Raw genomic sequence first — 14,914 nt, 5'->3', positions numbered from 1 at the left:
AAAAGAGGATATTGGTTAGTTACATATATCAGAAAATGTTAACAAAAGTCAAATCTGTGAGGATGTTGGTTCTTACTTTGGTTGTGAACCGACTGGCAGTACTGTCCATCTGGAGGAATGGCATTGATACATCCACACGTGTCAGATGTGATGTCATCACATTTCCCATAAGAGACACACTGGTCACATGACCAACGATATTGGTCCTCACATCTGCACTGGAATCCAGTACCATTTGGGTAGCAAACTGAGGACATATGAGTAGATTTAGAAATCTCAATCAAAATTACACTTCATCGGTCTGTAAGCATTTAAAAATAATAATTTGTACATTGAAGTCTTACCTGTAGAGATGTTGATACCAGTGATTTGTATCAGATTATCGATTCTGACAGGGTAACTATTATTTCTCAGTATGGCTCTCAGTTGATCTATCACTGTAATGTCTGTGGTGTTCAGCTTAATTTCAATCATGTATTCGTAGAGAGTTGGTGGTACTGTTGAAACTGAAAATGAACAATGTCAGTTATTCATTTGCAATGATTAAATATATTTAGATCTATCAAGATGACAAGACAATAGTAATGGTATTGTTTTTAATGCAATTCATCAGATATATTTGATCTTACATTACCTGTTGTAGGAGAGGCTGTTGTTGTTGGACATGCGGTAAAGTCTTTGAGGTGAAGAAAATAGGATATTGGTTAGTTATATATATCAGAAAATGTTAACAAAAGTCAAATCTGTGAGGATGTTGGTTCTTACTTTGGTTGTGAACCGACTGGCAGTACTGTCCATCTGGAGGAATGGCATTGATACATCCACACGTGTCAGATGTGATGTCATCACATTTCCCATAAGAGACACATTGGTCACATGACCAACGATATTGGTCCTCACATCTGCACTGGAATCCAGTACCATTTGGGTAGCAAACTGAGGACATACGAGTAGATTTAGAAATCTCAATCAAAATTACACTTAATTGGTCTGTAAGCATTTAAAAATAATAATTTGTACATTGAAGTCTTACCTGTAGAGATGTTGATACCAGTGATTTGTATCAGATTATCGATTCTGACAGGGTAACTATTATTTCTCAGTATGGCTCTCAGTTGATCTATCACTGTAATGTCTGTGGTGTTCAGCTTAATTTCAATAATGTATTCGTAGAGAGTTGGTGGTAATGTTGAAACTGAAAACGAACAATGTCAGTTATTCATTTGCAATGATTAAATATATTTAGATCTATCAAGATGACAAGACAATAGTAATGGTATTGTTTTTAATGCAATTCATCAGATATATTTGATCTTACATTACCTGTTGTAGGAGAGGCTGTTGTTGTTGGACATGCGGTAAAGTCTTTGAGGTGAAGAAAATAGGATATTGGTTAGTTATATATATCAGAAAATGTTAACAAAAGTCAAATCTGTGAGGATGTTGGTTCTTACTTTGGTTGTGAACCAACTGGCAGTACTGTCCATCTGGAGGAATTGCATTGATACATCCACACGTGTCAGATGTGATGTCATCACATTTCCCATAAGAGACACATTGGTCACATGACCAACGATATTGGTCCTCACATCTGCACTGGAATCCAGTACCATTTGGGTAGCAAACTGAGGACATACGAGTAGATTTAGAAATCTCAATCAAAATTACACTTAATTGGTCTGTAAGCATTTAAAAATAATAATTTGTACATTGAAGTCTTACCTGTAGAGATGTTGATACCAGTGATTTGTATCAGATTATCGATTCTGACAGGGTAACTATTATTTCTCAGTATGGCTCTCAGTTGATCTATCACTGTAATGTCTGTGGTGTTCAGCTTAATTTCAATCATGTATTCGTAGAGAGTTGGTGGTACTGTTGAAACTGAAAATGAACAATGTCAGTTATTCATTTGCAATGATTAAATATATTTAGATCTATCAAGATGACAAGACAATAGTAATGGTATTGTTTTTAATGCAATTCATCAGATATATTTGGTCTTACATTACCTGTTGTAGGAGAGGCTGTTGTTGTTGGACATGCGGTAAAGTCTTTGAGGTGAAGAAAATAGGATATTGGTTAGTTACATATATCAGAAAATGTTAACAAAAGTCAAATCTGTGAGGATGTTGGTTCTTACTTTGGTTGTGAACCGACTGGCAGTACTGTCCATCTGGAGGAATGGCATTGATACATCCACACGTGTCAGATGTGATGTCATCACATTTCCCATAAGAGACACACTGGTCACATGACCAACGATATTGGTCCTCACATCTGCACTGGAATCCAGTACCATTTGGGTAGCAAACTGAGGACATACGAGTAGATTTAGAAATCTCAATCAAAATTACACTTAATTGGTCTGTAAGCATTTAAAAATAATAATTTGTACATTGAAGTCTTACCTGTAGAGATGTTGATACCAGTGATTTGTATCAGATTATTGATTCTGACAGGGTAACTAGCATTTCTCAGTATGGCTCTCAGTTGATCTATCACTGTAATGTCTGTGGTGTTCAGCTTAATTTCAATCATGTATTCGTAGAGAGTTGGTGGTACTGTTGAAACTGAAAATGAACAATGTCAGTTATTCATTTGCAATGATTAAATATATTTAAATCTATCAAGATGACAAGACAATAGTAATGGTATTGTTTTTAATGCAATTCATCAGATATATTTGGTCTTACATTACCTGTTGTAGGAGAGGCTGTTGTTGTTGGACATGCGGTAAAGTCTTTGAGGTGAAGAAAATAGGATATTGGTTAGTTACATATATCAGAAAATGTTAACAAAAGTCAAATCTGTGAGGATGTTGGTTCTTACTTTGGTTGTGAACCGACTGGCAGTACTGTCCATCTGGAGGAATGGCATTGATACATCCACACGTGTCAGATGTGATGTCATCACATTTCCCATAAGAGACACACTGGTCACATGACCAACGATATTGGTCCTCACATCTGCACTGGAATCCAGTACCATTTGGGTAGCAAACTGAGGACATTCGAGTAGATTTAGAAATCTCAATCAAAATTACACTTAATCGGTCTGTAAGCATTTAAAAATAATAATTTGCACAATGAAGTCTTACCTGTAGAGATGTTGATACCAGTGATTTGTATCAGATTATTGATTCTGACAGGGTAACTAGCATTTCTCAGTATGGCTCTCAGTTGATCTATCACTGTAATGTCTGTGGTGTTCAGCTTAATTTCAATCATGTATTCGTAGAGAGTTGGTGGTACTGTTGAAACTGAAAATGAACAATGTCAGTTATTCATTTGCAATGATTAAATATATTTAAATCTATCAAGATGACAAGACAATAGTAATGGTATTGTTTTTAATGCAATTCATCAGATATATTTGGTCTTACATTACCTGTTGTAGGAGAGGCTGTTGTTGTTGGACATGCGGTAAAGTCTTTGAGGTGAAGAAAATAGGATATTGGTTAGTTACATATATCAGAAAATGTTAACAAAAGTCAAATCTGTGAGGATGTTGGTTCTTACTTTGGTTGTGAACCAACTGGCAGTACTGTCCATCTGGAGGAATTGCATTGATACATCCACACGTGTCAGATGTGATGTCATCACATTTCCCATAAGAGACACACTGGTCACATGACCAACGATATTGGTCCTCACATCTGCACTGGAATCCAGTACCATTTGGGTAGCAAACTGAGGACATACGAGTAGATTTAGAAATCTCAATCAAAATTACACTTAATTGGTCTGTAAGCATTTAAAAATAATAATTTGTACATTGAAGTCTTACCTGTAGAGATGTTGATACCAGTGATTTGTATCAGATTATTGATTCTGACAGGGTAACTAGCATTTCTCAGAATGGCTCTCAGTTGATCTATCACTGTAACGTCTGTGGTGCTCAGCTCAATTTCAATCATGTATTCGTAGAGAGTTGGTGGTACTGTTGAAACTGAAAATGAACAATGTCAGTCATTCATTTGCAATGATTAAATATATTTAGATCTATCAAGATGACAAGACAATAGTAATGGTATTTGTTGAGCTGAATCTCAGGAGTGAGTCAAAGAACTGCACTTCCCAGAGTGCACCAGCAGCAGCAAACCGGCTGCTTGTCACCTGATCAGTCATTTTCACTGATTTGGAGCACCTGTGAAGGCATGGAGGGGCTCAGTCATTCAGAAGAACAAACTTCAGAGAGAAGACTCCAAGTTCACTCAAAGGTTCAGTCTAAAGACGCCAATGGTAAATGGTTAATTCATTTAAGTTATTTAGAATGTTTATTTAAATGTTTAAAGTAATTTAAGTTAATTAAAATGTTTAATTAAAATGGTTACATTTTGTTCTGTCTTTAAAGGTTTACAACCTAATTTACTGGCTAATTTACTGGACAGACCAATCAACTGAAAGCAAACAAAAAATAAAAAAGATTGAGTCAGTAATTTGAGTTGTCCCTGTGTCCTTTGGATGGTGAACAAGAGGAGGACTTGACAGTTGTAAACCACGCGGAGCGGCCTGGCCCTGAGGATAAACGGCTTCAGATCCAGAAATAAGCTGTTGACGCAGAGGAAGTCAAGATGGCGGAAGATGTCCTGGGGAAGTCGGTCCAGCAGCTCAAAAAGGAGAGGACCACTGCAAAAAGCAGCTTCACCAGACAAGCCAACTTCATTTCAAAAGGAGCAAGCAGCATGCTTCAAGTGGAGTTAAAGGAGGAATTCGCTAAGCTTTCATATTGTTTCAGAAAGATGCTTGATGCCAACGATGACTACAGGATTGGACTGGAGGCTGACATGACTGAGGATAAGGGACCAGGTCTTAATGAACAGCAAGAGGCTGACATTGATAGATCTGTAAATGAAGGTGAAACAAAGTTGGCGGAGATAAGAGACATTGTTCAAACAAACCTGTGGTCGAGGTATGGAAGGAGTGAACTTCTTGTGGCAATCCTGGAAGCAGAAAATGCCAATGATAAAGCGGCTGATGTACCTGTGGAAAGTGCCAATTTAGAGGGCTATGAAGTGCACCTCGCCCTCTTGGACAAGAGAATAAAAGAGGCCATCTCAGCAATGTCAACATGGGAGCGATGGATCCCTGTAGGATTAAAGGACAAATTAGATGGAAGAGTCAAGGACATAAGAGTATTCTACTACAGGCTTGAGTTAAGGAGACCTGCATTTGCCACTGCACGGACGATCAATGAGCAAGGCACAGGAGGGAAACTACTACCCCAACCGGCAACATCCACACCAATAGTGAGAATCAAGCCAATCTCTCTACCTATCTTCAATGGAATCAAGAGAGAATATCACAGATGGAGGAAAGACTGGGAAAGGCTACAAAAGCAGGGAGAGCCATCCGGATCGACTGAAGTTAAGAAAATTCAACTCCTGGAGAGTGTGGATGACAAAATCTCAAAAGACCTCAGACTTTCAACCTACACCACTGCCGATGACATGTTCAGAGTCCTGGAGAACAGGTATGGCAACAAGTCAACCATCATAGTGGAAATCCTGGAAGAGCTGGAGAAGATGCCGCATGTGAAAGGGACCCAACCAAGAAAATCTCATACAGTCAGTGGGGAAGGCTCTAGCAGATCTCACAGAGTTAGGAAACTCTGGAGCCATAAATAACCCACTGGTAATTAGATCCATTGAAAGCAAGTTGCCTGACTTCATTAAAAGAGACTGGGTGATGTTCATGGTTGAACCCAGAAACAATGTCACATCAGACAACCACTTTGTCATGCTCTTGAAGTTCCTGAAAAGTCAAGAAGAAATACTAGAGAGACTCGAACAGCTCAGAACTGTGGAGAAGGTAAAAAAAATCAGATCGTTTGGACAAGAAGTATGACAGAAAGATTGCCTCAACAAAAACCACAAAGAAAGAAGAGCTTGATGAGGTATGTGGTGTATGTGGTGATAGTGGGCACAACAACAAAATCTTCTTCTGTAGAAAGTTCAAAAGACTTAAGCTACCTGAAAAGAAAACTGTATTGAGAAAGCTGGGAGCATGCAGAAAATGTATTGGATGCCATGATGAAGATGGATACTGCAGAGACACTTTCCTATGCAGAAACAAAGACTGTAAAAGGGAAGGTGGTGCCCCAGACCACCATTTTTTCCTCTGCCCAAAAGGAATGTGAAATGTTGCTGTTGGAGATGTGGTCTGGTTGGCTGACCAAAATGCCCTAAGAGGACAGTACAAGCTGGCTAGAGTGGTCGTTGTCAATGCTGACAGCAAAGGCATCGTAAGAGATGTGCTGGTGAAGACTTTTCCAGGCTATCCTGTTCACATCACAAAGTCATACAGCAAAAAAGGGCCCACAAGAGCAAACGGTGAAAGAACGAAGAGGCTTCAAACCAAAATCCCAGCCTCAATTCTTCATAGAGATGTCAGACGCCTTGTCATTCTACTTCCCATTGAAGAACAAACAGAGGAGTGAAGGGCTTGTGTGACCTCTCTGGATTTGAAAAAACCAGGAGCTCAAGTGGGAGGTGTTGAGCTGAATCTCAGGAGTGAGTCAAAGAACTACAATTCCCAGAGTGCACCAGCAGCAGCAAACCGGCTGCTTGTCACCTGATCAGTCAATTTCACTGATTTGGAGCACCTGTGAAGGCATGGAGGGGCTCAGTCATTCAGAAGAACAAACTTCAGAGAGAAGACTCCAAGTTCACTCAAAGGTTCAGTCCAAAGACGCCAATGGTAAATGGTTAATTCATTTAAGTTATTTAGAATGTTTATTTAATTGTTTAAAGTAATTTAAGTTAATTAAAATGTTTAATTAAAATGGTAACTTTTTGTTGTTTTTAAAGGTTTACAACCTAATTTACTGGCTAATTTACTGGCTAATTTACTGGCTAATTTACTGGACAGACCAATCAACTGAAAGCAAACAAAAAATAAAAAATATTGAGTCAGAAATTTGAGTTGTCCCTGTGTCCTTTGGATGGTGAACAAGAGGAGGACTTGACAGTATTGATTTTAATGCAATTCATCAGATATATTTGGTATTACATTACCTGTTGTAGGAGAGGCTGTTGTTGTTGGACATGCGGTAAAGTCTTTGAGGTGAAGAAAATAGGATATTGGTTTGTTAAACATATTAGAAAATGTTAACAAAAGTCGAATCTGTGAGGATGTTGGTTCTTACTTTGGTTGTGAACCGACTGGCAGTACTGTCCATCTGGAGGAATGGCATTGATACATCCACACGTGTCATATGTGATGTCATCACATTTCCCATAAGAGACACACTGGTCACATGACCAACGATATTGGTCCTCACATCTGCACTGGAATCCAGTACCATTTGGGTAGCAAACTGAGGATATACGAGTAGATTTAGACATCTCAATCAAAATTACACTTCATCGGTCTGTAAGCATTTAAAAATAATAATTTGTACATTGAAGTCTTACCTGTAGAGATGTTGATACCAGTGATTTGTATCAGATTATTGATTCTGACAGGGTAACTAGCATTTCTCAGTATGGCGCTCAGTTGATCTATCACTGTAACGTCTGTGGTGTTCAGCTCAATTTCAATCATGTATTCGTAGAGAGTTGGTGGTACTGTTGAAACTGAAAATGAACAATGTCAGTCATTCATTTGCAATGATTAAATATATTTAGATCTATCAAGATGACAAGACAATAGTAATGGTATTGTTTTTAATGCAATTCATCAGATATATTTGGTCTTACATTACCTGTTGTAGGAGAGGCTGTTGTTGTTGGACATGCGGTAAAGTCTTTGAGGTGAAGAAAATAGGATATTGGTTACTTACACATATCAGAAAATGTTAACAAAAGTCAAATCTGTGAGGATGTTGGTTCTTACTTTGTTTGTGAACCGACTGGCAGTACTGTCCATCTTTAGGAATGGCATTGATACATCCACACGTGTCAGATGTGATGTCATCACATTTCCCATAAGAGACACACTGGTCACATGACCAACGATATTGGTCCTCACATCTGCACTGGAATCCAGTACCATTTGGGTAGCAAACTGAGGATATACGAGTAGATTTAGACATCTCAATCAAAATTACACTTCATCGGTCTGTAAGCATTTAAAAATAATAATTTGTACATTGAAGTCTTACCTGTAGAGATGTTGATACCAGTGATTTGTATCAGATTATTGATTCTGACAGGGTAACTAGCATTTCTCAGAATGGCGCTCAGTTGATCTATCACTGTAACGTCTGTGGTGTTCAGCTCAATTTCAATCATGTATTCGTAGAGAGTTGGTGGTACTGTTGAAACTGAAAATGAACAATGTCAGTCATTCATTTGCAATGATTAAATATATTTAGATCTATCAAGATGACAAGACAATAGTAATGGTATTGTTTTTAATGCAATTCATCAGATATATTTGGTCTTACATTACCTGTTGTAGGAGAGGCTGTTGTTGTTGGACATGCGGTAAAGTCTTTGAGGTGAAGAAAATAGGATATTGGTTAGTTACACATATTAGAAAATGTTAACAAAAGTCAAATCTGTGAGGATGTTGGTTCTTACTTTGGTTGTGAACCAACTGGCAGTACTGTCCATCTGGAGGAATGGCATTGATACATCCACACGTGTCAGATATGATGTCATCACATTTCCCATAAGAGACACACTGGTCACATGACCAACGATATTGGTCCTCACATCTGCACTGAAATCCAGTACCATTTGGGTAGCAAACTGAGGACATTCGAGTAGATTTAGAAATCTCAATCAAAATTACACTTAATCGGTCTGTAAGCATTTAAAATTAATAATTTGCACATTGAAGTCTTACCTGTAGAGATGTTGATACCAGTGATTTGTATCAGATTATTGATTCTAACAGGGTAACTAGCATTTCTCAGAATGGCTCTCAGTTGATCTATCACTGTAACGTCTGTGGTGTTCAGCTCAATTTCAATCATGTATTCGTAGAGCGTTGGTAGTACTGTTGAAACTGAAAATGAACAATGTCAGTCATTCATTTGCAATGATTAAATATATTTAGATCTATCAAGATGACAAGACAATAGTAATACTATTGTTTTTAATGCAATTTATCAGATATATTTGGTCTTACATTACCTGTTGTAGGAGAGGCTGTTGTTGTTGGACATGCGGTAAAGTCTTTGAGGTGAAGAAAAGAGTATATTGGTTAGTTACACATATTAGAAAATGTTAACAAAAGTTGAATCTGTGAGGATGTTGGTTCTTACTTTGTTTGTGAACCGACTGGCAGTACTGTCCATCTTTAGGAATGGCATTGATACATCCACACGTGTCAGATGTGATGTCATCACATTCCCCATAAGAGAGACACTGGTCACATGACCAACGATATTGGTCCTCACATCTGCACTGAAATCCAGTACCATTTGGGTAGCAAACTGAGGACATTCGAGTAGATTTAGAAATCTCAATCAAAATTACACTTAATCGGTCTGTAAGCATTTAAAATTAATAATTTGCACATTGAAGTCTTACCTGTAGAGATGTTGATACCAGTGATTTGTATCAGATTATTGATTCTAACAGGGTAACTAGCATTTCTCAGAATGGCTCTCAGTTGATCTATCACTGTAACGTCTGTGGTGTTCAGCTCAATTTCAATCATGTATTCGTAGAGCGTTGGTAGTACTGTTGAAACTGAAAATGAACAATGTCAGTCATTCATTTGCAATGATTAAATATATTTAGATCTATCAAGATGACAAGACAATAGTAATACTATTGTTTTTAATGCAATTTATCAGATATATTTGGTCTTACATTACCTGTTGTAGGAGAGGCTGTTGTTGTTGGACATGCGGTAAAGTCTTTGAGGTGAAGAAAAGAGTATATTGGTTAGTTACACATATTAGAAAATGTTAACAAAAGTTGAATCTGTGAGGATGTTGGTTCTTACTTTGTTTGTGAACCGACTGGCAGTACTGTCCATCTTTAGGAATGGCATTGATACATCCACACGTGTCAGATGTGATGTCATCACATTTCCCATAAGAGAGACACTGGTCACATGACCAACGATATTGGTCCTCACATCTGCACTGGAATCCAGTACCATTTGGGTAGCAAACTGAGGACATTCGAGTAGATTTAGAAATCTCAATCAAAATTACACTTAATCGGTCTGTAAGCATTTAAAAATAATAATTTGCAGATTGGAGTATTACCTGTAGAGATGTTGATACCAGTGATTTGTATCAGATTATTGATTCTAACAGGGTAACTAGCATTTCTCAGAATGGCTCTCAGTTGATCTATCACTGTAACGTCTGTGGTGTTCAGCTCAATTTCAATCATGTATTCGTAGAGCGTTGGTAGTACTGTTGAAACTGAAAATGAACAATGTCAGTCATTCATTTGCAATGATTAAATATATTTAGATCTATCAAGATGACAAGACAATAGTAATACTATTGTTTTTAATGCAATTTATCAGATATATTTGGTCTTACATTACCTGTTGTAGGAGAGGCTGTTGTTGTTGGACATGCGGTAAAGTCTTTGAGGTGAAGAAAAGAGTATATTGGTTAGTTACACATATTAGAAAATGTTAACAAAAGTTGAATCTGTGAGGATGTTGGTTCTTACTTTGTTTGTGAACCGACTGGCAGTACTGTCCATCTTTAGGAATGGCATTGATACATCCACACGTGTCAGATGTGATGTCATCACATTTCCCATAAGAGAGACACTGGTCACATGACCAACGATATTGGTCCTCACATCTGCACTGAAATCCAGTACCATTTGGGTAGCAAACTGAGGACATTCGAGTAGATTTAGAAATCTCAATCAAAATTACACTTAATCGGTCTGTAAGCATTTAAAATTAATAATTTGCACATTGAAGTCTTACCTGTAGAGATGTTGATACCAGTGATTTGTATCAGATTATTGATTCTAACAGGGTAACTAGCATTTCTCAGAATGGCTCTCAGTTGATCTATCACTGTAACGTCTGTGGTGTTCAGCTCAATTTCAATCATGTATTCGTAGAGCGTTGGTAGTACTGTTGAAACTGAAAATGAACAATGTCAGTCATTCATTTGCAATGATTAAATATATTTAGATCTATCAAGATGACAAGACAATAGTAATACTATTGTTTTTAATGCAATTTATCAGATATATTTGGTCTTACATTACCTGTTGTAGGAGAGGCTGTTGTTGTTGGACATGCGGTAAAGTCTTTGAGGTGAAGAAAAGAGTATATTGGTTAGTTACACATATTAGAAAATGTTAACAAAAGTTGAATCTGTGAGGATGTTGGTTCTTACTTTGTTTGTGAACCGACTGGCAGTACTGTCCATCTTTAGGAATGGCATTGATACATCCACACGTGTCAGATGTGATGTCATCACATTTCCCATAAGAGAGACACTGGTCACATGACCAACGATATTGGTCCTCACATCTGCACTGGAATCCAGTACCATTTGGGTAGCAAACTGAGGACATTCGAGTAGATTTAGAAATCTCAATCAAAATTACACTTAATCGGTCTGTAAGCATTTAAAAATAATAATTTGCAGATTGGAGTATTACCTGTAGAGATGTTGATACCAGTGATTTGTATCAGATTATTGATTCTGACAGGGTAACTAGCATTTCTCAGTATGGCGCTCAGTTGATCTATCACTGTAACGTCTGTGGTGTTCAGCTCAATTTCAATCATGTATTCGTAGAGAGTTGGTGGTACTGTTGAAACTGAAAATGAACAATGTCAGTCATTCATTTGCAATGATTAAATATATTTAGATCTATCAAGATGACAAGACAATAGTAATGGTATTGTTTTTAATGCAATTCATCAGATATATTTGGTCTTACATTACCTGTTGTAGGAGAGGCTGTTGTTGTTGGACATGCGGTAAAGTCTTTGAGGTGAAGAAAATAGGATATTGGTTACTTACACATATCAGAAAATGTTAACAAAAGTCAAATCTGTGAGGATGTTGGTTCTTACTTTGGTTGTGAACCGACTGGCAGTACTGTCCATCTGGAGGAATGGCATTGATACATCCACACGTGTCAGATATGATGTCATCACATTTCCCATAAGAGACACACTGGTCACATGACCAACGATATTGGTCCTCACATCTGCACTGAAATCCAGTACCATTTGGGTAGCAAACTGAGGACATTCGAGTAGATTTAGAAATCTCAATCAAAATTACACTTAATCGGTCTGTAAGCATTTAAAATTAATAATTTGCACATTGAAGTCTTACCTGTAGAGATGTTGATACCAGTGATTTGTATCAGATTATTGATTCTAACAGGGTAACTAGCATTTCTCAGAATGGCTCTCAGTTGATCTATCACTGTAACGTCTGTGGTGTTCAGCTCAATTTCAATCATGTATTCGTAGAGCGTTGGTAGTACTGTTGAAACTGAAAATGAACAATGTCAGTCATTCATTTGCAATGATTAAATATATTTAGATCTATCAAGATGACAAGACAATAGTAATACTATTGTTTTTAATGCAATTTATCAGATATATTTGGTCTTACATTACCTGTTGTAGGAGAGGCTGTTGTTGTTGGACATGCGGTAAAGTCTTTGAGGTGAAGAAAAGAGTATATTGGTTAGTTACACATATTAGAAAATGTTAACAAAAGTTGAATCTGTGAGGATGTTGGTTCTTACTTTGTTTGTGAACCGACTGGCAGTACTGTCCATCTTTAGGAATGGCATTGATACATCCACACGTGTCAGATGTGATGTCATCACATTTCCCATAAGAGAGACACTGGTCACATGACCAACGATATTGGTCCTCACATCTGCACTGGAATCCAGTACCATTTGGGTAGCAAACTGAGGACATTCGAGTAGATTTAGAAATCTCAATCAAAATTACACTTAATCGGTCTGTAAGCATTTAAAAATAATAATTTGCAGATTGGAGTATTACCTGTAGAGATGTTGATACCAGTGATTTGTATCAGATTATTGATTCTAACAGGGTAACTAGCATTTCTCAGAATGGCTCTCAGTTGATCTATCACTGTAACGTCTGTGGTGTTCAGCTCAATTTCAATCATGTATTCGTAGAGCGTTGGTAGTACTGTTGAAACTGAAAACGAACAATGTCAGTCATTCATTTGCAATGCTTAAATATATTTAGATCTATCAAGATGACAAGACAGTAGTAATGCTATTGTTTTTAATGCAATTCATCAGATATATGTCGTTACTACATTACCTGTTGTAGGAGAGGCTGTTGTCGTTGGACATGCTGTAAAGTCTTTGAGGTGAAGAGAATGGGATATTGGTTAGTTACATATATTAGAAAATGTTGACAAAAGTCGAATCTGTGAGGATGTTGGTTCTTACTTTGGTGGTGAACTGACTGGCAATACTGTCCATCTGGAGGAATGGCATTGATACATCCACAAGTGTCAGATGTGATGTCATCACATTTCCCATAAGAGACACACTGGTCACATGACCAACGGAACTGGTCCTCACATCGGCACTGGAATCCAGTACCATTTGTGTGGCACACTGAAAAACAATACATCAGTACAAGTCATAATTTACTAAGGATTAAAAAAAGAATTCAACAAGAACTTTAATATTTCTTACCTGTAGTAATGTCGAGACCAGTGATGTTGATCATGCTACTAAGTGAGACGGGTAAACTGAGATTTCTCAGAAGGTTCTTCAGGTCATTTATGGCTATTAAGTCAGTGACATTGAACTCAACATCAACAAAGTACTCAACAGGAGTTACAGGTTCTGTTGAATCAAATATATGGAAAATATATTTGCATTGTTATGTCAAACCAGAGCAGTTATTTGTGTTATTAAATTGCAATTTGAAAATCAAGTTTATTCATATGTTAATACAGATTCAAATATTTTATAAACAAATACATTTAAATTACTTGTGTATGGCTGGCAGTACTGTCCATCAGCTGGATTGGCATTGATACATCCACATGTATCACCAGCGATGTCATCACAGGCTCCATATGTGACACAGTTGTTATATAACCAATGATATTGGTCCTCACATCTGCACTGGAATCCAGTACCATTTGGGAAGCAAACTGAGTGAAATGGAAATTATTTTCACAGCATGTGCATGTGAAAGAACATCCAATCAATTCCTTTTCTCCTACATCATTAGAAAAGCAATGCCTAACACTAGTAACGCCCAACAGTATAATTACCAGTGGTGATGTCAACATCATAGATTTCAGTGGAGTTGTTGATAGTGAGGGGAAGACTTGTTGAATTGACAGCTGACTTAATTTGCACTATTGTTTTGATGTCTGACACGTTCACTTCAACATCAATAGTGTAGTTCCATCGATTTGATAATACTGTAAGGATAGCAATAAAGGAATGGGTGACATTTAGATTAAGAGTTCCTATGCTCTTTTTTAAGACGTAGTTTGAATTGTCATTCAAGAGGATGATGATTGGCTTTGCAAGATCATTTAAATGTCATCCATTGATTAGACTCACCTGCTCTTTTTTCCCTAACATGATGTGGCTGATGTGGGTTGTCCTCTGTGTTGAATACCTTTACCAAGAGAATGAAAGTCAGTATCCATATTTAGATTTGCTTCAGAGTTTATATCTTCTTAGAATATGTTCAACGATTAGAATATGCTGTTTGACAGGTTTTTGGGTTTTCAAGTCGTGTTAAATACTGTATGATCATCTAATCACAAGACTCCACACTTTCCAGTTAAACCATAAAGATTTCAAAAGAAACATGATAGTTATGGTGCAAGAACTAAGCAGTAGGCCGCCTAACTCCTACTGAGATCATCAAGTTACTAAGTTTCTCATATTCTGTTACATGTGTTCCTAAATATTGTCTGAAGGTGTTGATGATATTGACCTTAATTTCCTACATTTCCATTGGACAGCATGAGGTACTGT

The 14,914-nt window shown here is 37.3% G+C and overlaps 1 protein-coding gene and 3 long non-coding RNA genes across 4 annotated transcripts in view; all 4 read right to left on the bottom strand.

Moving 5' to 3' along the window:
• The window catches only part of adgrf6 (adhesion G protein-coupled receptor F6), a 52,169-nt gene extending 39,090 nt beyond the window's left edge, over positions 1-13,079 (bottom strand). The window contains exons 1-30 of the mRNA XM_045211173.1: positions 12,930-13,079; positions 12,662-12,832; positions 12,531-12,572; positions 12,241-12,402; positions 11,973-12,143; positions 11,552-11,713; positions 11,310-11,454; positions 11,153-11,194; positions 10,464-10,505; positions 9,775-9,816; positions 9,086-9,127; positions 8,528-8,664; positions 8,107-8,268; positions 7,839-8,009; positions 7,418-7,579; positions 7,150-7,320; positions 5,024-5,090; positions 4,492-4,631; positions 3,790-3,951; positions 3,522-3,692; positions 3,101-3,262; positions 2,833-3,003; positions 2,412-2,573; positions 2,144-2,314; positions 1,723-1,884; positions 1,455-1,625; positions 1,034-1,195; positions 766-936; positions 345-506; positions 77-247 (exon numbers count right to left, since the gene is read on the bottom strand). Of these exons, the coding sequence (XP_045067108.1) occupies positions 77-247; positions 345-506; positions 766-936; positions 1,034-1,195; positions 1,455-1,625; positions 1,723-1,884; positions 2,144-2,314; positions 2,412-2,573; positions 2,833-3,003; positions 3,101-3,262; positions 3,522-3,692; positions 3,790-3,951; positions 4,492-4,631; positions 5,024-5,090; positions 7,150-7,320; positions 7,418-7,579; positions 7,839-8,009; positions 8,107-8,268; positions 8,528-8,664; positions 9,086-9,127; positions 9,775-9,816; positions 10,464-10,505; positions 11,153-11,194; positions 11,310-11,454; positions 11,552-11,713; positions 11,973-12,143; positions 12,241-12,402; positions 12,531-12,572; positions 12,662-12,832; positions 12,930-13,059 (4,159 nt within the window). The 5' untranslated portion in view covers positions 13,060-13,079. The remainder of the gene's footprint in view (positions 1-76; positions 248-344; positions 507-765; positions 937-1,033; positions 1,196-1,454; positions 1,626-1,722; positions 1,885-2,143; positions 2,315-2,411; positions 2,574-2,832; positions 3,004-3,100; positions 3,263-3,521; positions 3,693-3,789; positions 3,952-4,491; positions 4,632-5,023; positions 5,091-7,149; positions 7,321-7,417; positions 7,580-7,838; positions 8,010-8,106; positions 8,269-8,527; positions 8,665-9,085; positions 9,128-9,774; positions 9,817-10,463; positions 10,506-11,152; positions 11,195-11,309; positions 11,455-11,551; positions 11,714-11,972; positions 12,144-12,240; positions 12,403-12,530; positions 12,573-12,661; positions 12,833-12,929) is intronic.
• LOC123482713 lies at positions 1,324-1,761 on the bottom strand. Its single transcript, XR_006657840.1, has 3 exons — positions 1,723-1,761; positions 1,455-1,625; positions 1,324-1,365 (listed from the first exon to the last, which is right to left on the bottom strand). It is a non-coding gene; the product is annotated as an uncharacterized LOC123482713 (long non-coding RNA).
• On the bottom strand, positions 8,179-8,559 carry LOC121552139. The gene is made up of 3 exons (XR_006657839.1): positions 8,528-8,559; positions 8,397-8,438; positions 8,179-8,268 (listed from the first exon to the last, which is right to left on the bottom strand). It is a non-coding gene; the product is annotated as an uncharacterized LOC121552139 (long non-coding RNA).
• Positions 8,825-9,294, bottom strand: LOC121552253. The gene is made up of 3 exons (XR_005997178.1): positions 9,217-9,294; positions 9,086-9,127; positions 8,825-8,957 (listed from the first exon to the last, which is right to left on the bottom strand). It is a non-coding gene; the product is annotated as an uncharacterized LOC121552253 (long non-coding RNA).
• Positions 13,080-14,914: the final 1,835 nt, after the last annotated feature.

Source organism: Coregonus clupeaformis, chromosome 36 (genome assembly GCF_020615455.1).
Source record: "Coregonus clupeaformis isolate EN_2021a chromosome 36, ASM2061545v1, whole genome shotgun sequence".
NCBI lineage: Eukaryota > Metazoa > Chordata > Actinopteri > Salmoniformes > Salmonidae > Coregonus > Coregonus clupeaformis.
Note: the sequence above shows the minus strand (reverse complement) of the source record. Positions and strands in the feature narration are given on the sequence as shown.